The sequence below is a fragment of the Galendromus occidentalis genome, unplaced genomic scaffold, assembly GCF_000255335.2.
Source record: "Galendromus occidentalis unplaced genomic scaffold, Mocc_1.1 scf7180000075405, whole genome shotgun sequence".
Classification (NCBI taxonomy): domain Eukaryota; kingdom Metazoa; phylum Arthropoda; class Arachnida; order Mesostigmata; family Phytoseiidae; genus Galendromus; species Galendromus occidentalis.
In genome coordinates, this window is record NW_003803395.1 from 36,670 (window position 1) to 41,896 (window position 5,227).

Genomic DNA, 5,227 nt, shown 5'->3' on the forward strand with positions numbered 1-5,227 from the left:
CGGTTTCGAGCCTCACTCGGCCCGCGGGATCCTGAGGGATTTTGTGGATTCGCCGCCAAGGGCCGTCCGAGATTCGGACGAGTTGCTTGCTCGTCGACATCCTGTCTGCCTGTACAAAAGGAATGGGAATCAGAAAAAAGAAATGGAGCCTGGCTGCTGGCTCCTTGCCGAGCAATCAGTGGAGTGGTATACAAAGAGTCACTACAAGTTCGACTGTCACGGGAAACGCCAGTTCAGTAATCGATGCGGTCTAATGAAAAACGGGTTTCGAGCGGATGAAAGCGTGTCGAACGATACCTTAGGAAAATGGGTACTACACAGGGAAACCGGCTCTCGAGTTTCGGGGGAAATAATTTCTCACATGGAGTTCCGTGTGGAGCGCGGTACACATGCAGACGATGAGACTTTTGCCTGGCGCTTGATCGAAATCACGCCGTCCCTCAGCCCTCGTGCCGACTTCTTCCACGACTACTGGCTCCAGTGCTATGATCCGCAGAATCGCGGATCATAACTTTTGACGTGAAACTTCTTCAAACTCACAGAGGGGTACTTCCAACCAAACTTCCTCTTCCTGTAACGAAATCTTGCCCGCTTTTGGGATCTAATAACTCAGTAAATACGTCACCGATTATGATGGGTTTTTTCGGGTAGATGGAAAATTTACCGGAGAACAGCCCTACATTCTTCCGAGGAGACTTTGAAGCACACACTCGGCAAGATATCTTCGAGTCTGACCCCCCATGAAGTGTTGCGAAAAATAATGGATTTGTTCAGTACAGGGTCGACAGGTCAGTGCGGCCAGACTCCTGTGGGCGAATCGATGTAGGTTTCGCCAAATACCGCCGGAATTTTCCCTTTCGACTTTCGAGAACCGACCGAAAATCGGGAATAAACTATCAAAATCCGTCTTTGGATCCCACCGCCGCGCTCTTTCCTATCAATTCATGCACCATCGTTTGCCTTCAATTCTTCTAGTATGCGAGTCGCAAATCTGGTTCTGCAAATGATAGACAATAACTATGCGATAGCGGAAGCACTAGCAATGAGACGCTTCCAATGTCAGACGAGCAGCGTGGAGCAACGATTCGTTTTTGCCGCTAGCGATCCGCTCTCAGACGGCGGCCATGACGTCGAAATTCGATGGATCAGATCTGGTTCAATGAGACGACTCCCTCAATCCATCACCGAATGAGCGAGGTATGAAGATATTGGGATGAAAGAGAATGAAAATGGTTTCCAAGAATATGAAATTGTGGTATTTCCAGCGCATAGGAACTTGCGAGTGATGATACGGGAACGCCACGATTCCGCGCCGGCCGAAAGCCGGGAGACGATGAAAGACTTGCATGCAAAATAGGACCGTACACAGCTAGCCAGCAACAGACCCTCCGGAAAGTTTCACGCACCCCCTCCGGAAAGTTTCACGCACCCCCAATCTGAATTAGGTGAGCTGGGAGCTTGCTCCTCGCCGTATAAACCCCTCTTAGGATCATCGTCTACTTCAACTTGTACGTAGCCCTTGTTGTCCAAACAAACCTGGAAGATCTCCTCCTTGTCCTGGCGATCCGCGGAAGCTTCGCGATCCCCGATCGCATTGCTCGCGCTTGGGCATCGTCCATCGATAGTCGACGCGATGGGGCTAGCTACTGGACAATAGAGCTTAACTTTTTGTCTCGGGACAAATGACAGGAGGGAGCGCCCGCTCCCGGTCAGATTTTAAACAAAGATCATCAACACCATCGTCTACACTCTCCCCCCATCGACGGAGTCCACTTTTGTAAAATTTTACCCCGCGTTCTTCCAGCTGCCACCTTCCAAAGACCTGAAATATGAACGCTATAACAAGCATACGTACGAGCATACAAAAGTACGTCGTACAGAGCGTATAAGCGGACAAGCTGAATGTCACGTCTCACCGTACCGCTCTGCCGCGGCCCGCGTGGGCAGGTCTATCTGTGTGTCGGTCGGTGTTGTCGGCAGGCAGCAGCAGTGTCTTGTGTATTGACGCCGACGGCGTCGATTACCGAGAAGCTTCTTCGCTGAAGCTTCGAGCGTTTGAGTATTCGTCTGGAGTTCATCGTCTGGAAGCGCATTGTGCCATCGAGCCACGGATTCAGTGCAACAGGCCATTGATCGTGCAACGAGAATGAAGTCGTCGCCGAGTCGTGGGGAGCTTCTCGCCGAAGAAGAGACATAATCTTCCCCGCTACAACATTCGCAATGACTGAGTACAAGCTAGTCGTTGTTGGAGGCAAGTGACAAGTTTTTCGATAATCTCGGTGTATACTGTGCGCTGCACGAAGCGAGCCTTCTGTTCGGAGTGATCGTGGCCGGGTTCCGTCGTTCTGCCCCTGGTCTGCTCTTTGGAGGGTTCGGGGGCGGCCAGGGGTGAGACGCCGGCAGGAATTGCGGAGAATGATTCTAATTATATGTTCTGCGAACCTGGGGGCGATCGTGCCGAGACTCTGGTCCCCTCGAGTGAAGCGAATCGTCGAAGCTGAGCATTCAACCTCGATAGGCGTTGGATTGTTGACTGTCGACTACTCGACTGACCAAAATACTGATGACTGTCGAGTGACCGAGCGAGCGTGCGAGCAAACAAACAAGCGAGCGAGCGAGCAAGCAATACACGGCAGGACCGGCTTATAATGGGATTCTCGACGAAGAAACGAGTCGCCCCTCGACTCCAGCGAGCGTCTACGGGATCACCAACTGGAGTGATTGAAGCTCCCGTATTCGTTTGAGGAGTAACACCGCGGTCGCAGTGAGTCATGTGACTCGTTGAAGTTTCCTGGAAAGCGAACTGGTCACCCGCCACCTTTGCGGGGCGCCGCTCCGCGGCGTACGTCGCCATCCCTCACAGCGGACTAGGCGACAATTGCTCGGTTACGGATTTAGGCTTTGCTTGTCATCGATGCTCGGCTCAACGGCAGTCATGAGTCGCACGAGCATCGTTGGCTCGTTGCGCGTTCGCTTGTTTCGATCTATAAAAGGCCCCCGGCATGTGGGAAGGCCGCGGCTATGTAACGTCGCGGAGTAAACTGAACTCGGTTCCTTCTTGCTCCACCATCTATCTGCTGCCGGGTTGGTCTCTCCAGTGAAATTCCCGACCGAACGACCTCTCATAGGATCTCCATGCTCCTGAGGGGCGGCTCACCAGGCGTACCAGAATTGTCCACGAGAAAATTCACCCGGAAGTCGGGTTACCTAACTTCACAGCGGTGTCGTCCCTTACACCGGCCGTCATTGTCGGTTCGAGTCGTTTTTATTATTGGCTTTTTTTCCTGATTCTTCCTTCTGGGATATCGGCGGGTGTTCTACCGGGGGAGCTCATTTGCCATTCGGGCAGCCTGGACGCCTATCTGACTGCGGGTCTGTGTGATGGTGGATGGAAGCTTTACAGTCGTCGGCCATCTCCCACGGTGCCAGTTGCCAGTAGACACATATTTGACATTTGACACGACCCGCTTGATTCGGCTCTCAGAACCGCAACGCCTCGAGCCCGAAAACCACGCGAACTCTGACGACAATGACGGCAATCATGGATTCGTCGGTCCCTCTTTTGAGACCAGTTCTTGGATCGCTAGTCTCTGACAACGACATTCCTCTCCGAGATGTCGGAGGATCAATACGAGACGATACCAATGACGAGGAGGGAGCAAGAGCTGAAAGCCACCCGTACCCAGCCCTCACGGCTCCTGGTCCACTTCGACGCGAGAAGTATCCGAGCCCGGAAGATAGAGCTATTCCTCTTATGAGTTCGAGTTCCTCCAATGTAATTGATACAGAGGAGGAGTCGCCCGAATGCTTTGCGAACAATTTTTCTTTCGATCGATCTTGTAAGCTTGACGTTGTCACGTGAGCTTGCCGACAGAAGGCGATCACTCCATCTGGTCCGTCACGCCACATCGCTAGGTCTGCAGCTATCGGGAGAATATGAAGTTTATGCCATATACTGTGAAGTCATCTTTCGCTGAGCGGGGTCTGGGACTTTGGACCAAAATTGACGCCTCACCCGAAGCATTACAGATTAATATAGATGGATAGACGTTTCCCCGACGGAGACCGCTAACGTATATATCCGTTGTATTCTCTGTCAGTGATCCAGCTTATTGGTTTCTAACCGGGACGTTTCTCATTTCAGCTGGTGGTGTGGGCAAGAGCGCCCTGACGATCCAGTTGATTCAGAATCAGTGAGTCATCGCTCTTCCTATCCTGTCTCTTGTCATAGTTGATAACGTCATTCATCAGGGGCTTTAGTAATCCGAATATGACTTTCTTTGTAGACTTGATGTTGGTTGAAAGTATCCTGCAAAGAAAGGGCCGAAATTTATTTATGCAACTCATGGGCAAAGTAAAGAAAGGAACTTCAGAAACAGAAGCTACGCATGACGTGGAGATACGGGGGTTGGCGGGTCGTAAAGCTCCGAAGAGGATCAAGTTGTTCGAGATCTTTTATTTGTCTGTCGATATACAAAGATGCTCAGCTCAAGGGTTTGAGCTTTTAGTGAGGTGTACGAGATATACACGGAGCCAATGAAGCGGATCCCTCCAATCCCCAATCCCCCCCATGCTGTAATATAAGAGACCGCATAAGAGACCAGGATTGTGTCTTTCGTAAGATCATCGCCGCGGCCAAATTCTCGCAATCGTCTTGTGTGTGGACTTTGACCTATGAGAATCTACCCGGCTTGACAACCGGCGACCACCCGACATGACATTCGTTCTCATGAATGCTTTGCCTATTTCAGTTTCGTGGACGAATATGATCCCACGATAGGTAAGTGCTCAATAAACCCCAATCGTGAATGATTCTCGAATGTGATCGAATATTGACGCTCTCATTTACCTCCTCAGAGGATTCATACAGAAAGCAGGTCGTTATCGACGGGGAAACCTGTCTCCTGGACATTCTGGATACGGCGGGTCAGGAAGAATATTCAGCAATGCGAGACCAGTATATGCGAACCGGGGAAGGATTCCTTCTGGTTTTCGCTGTCAACAACGCAAAATCATTTGAAGACATTGCCATGTACAGGTCAGTCCCCCGAGCTCCAACACGAGCTTGCTTTCCGAACCTCGATGGAGAATGTATCCAGACAGCGCTTCCAGTCGTCCCGGTTGCACTTGTTAATCCGGCGTTGCGTCACGGCAATTATTGCGCTGCAAGCTGGGAAAGTCGTCCTTGTGTAACGATTGCTCTTCTCGCGAACTAATTCGATTGACG

General features: G+C 51.2%; 1 protein-coding gene across 1 annotated transcript in view; it reads left to right on the forward strand.

The window, feature by feature from the left end:
* The first annotated feature begins 1,951 nt into the window (after positions 1 to 1,951).
* LOC100900288 (GTPase HRas) overlaps positions 1,952 to 5,227 on the forward strand; it is a 3,959-nt gene continuing 683 nt past the window's right edge. Inside the window, exons 1-4 of the mRNA XM_003737173.1 lie at positions 1,952 to 2,251; positions 4,145 to 4,193; positions 4,752 to 4,780; positions 4,858 to 5,038. Of these exons, the coding sequence (XP_003737221.1) occupies positions 2,221 to 2,251; positions 4,145 to 4,193; positions 4,752 to 4,780; positions 4,858 to 5,038 (290 nt within the window). The 5' untranslated portion in view covers positions 1,952 to 2,220. The remainder of the gene's footprint in view (positions 2,252 to 4,144; positions 4,194 to 4,751; positions 4,781 to 4,857; positions 5,039 to 5,227) is intronic.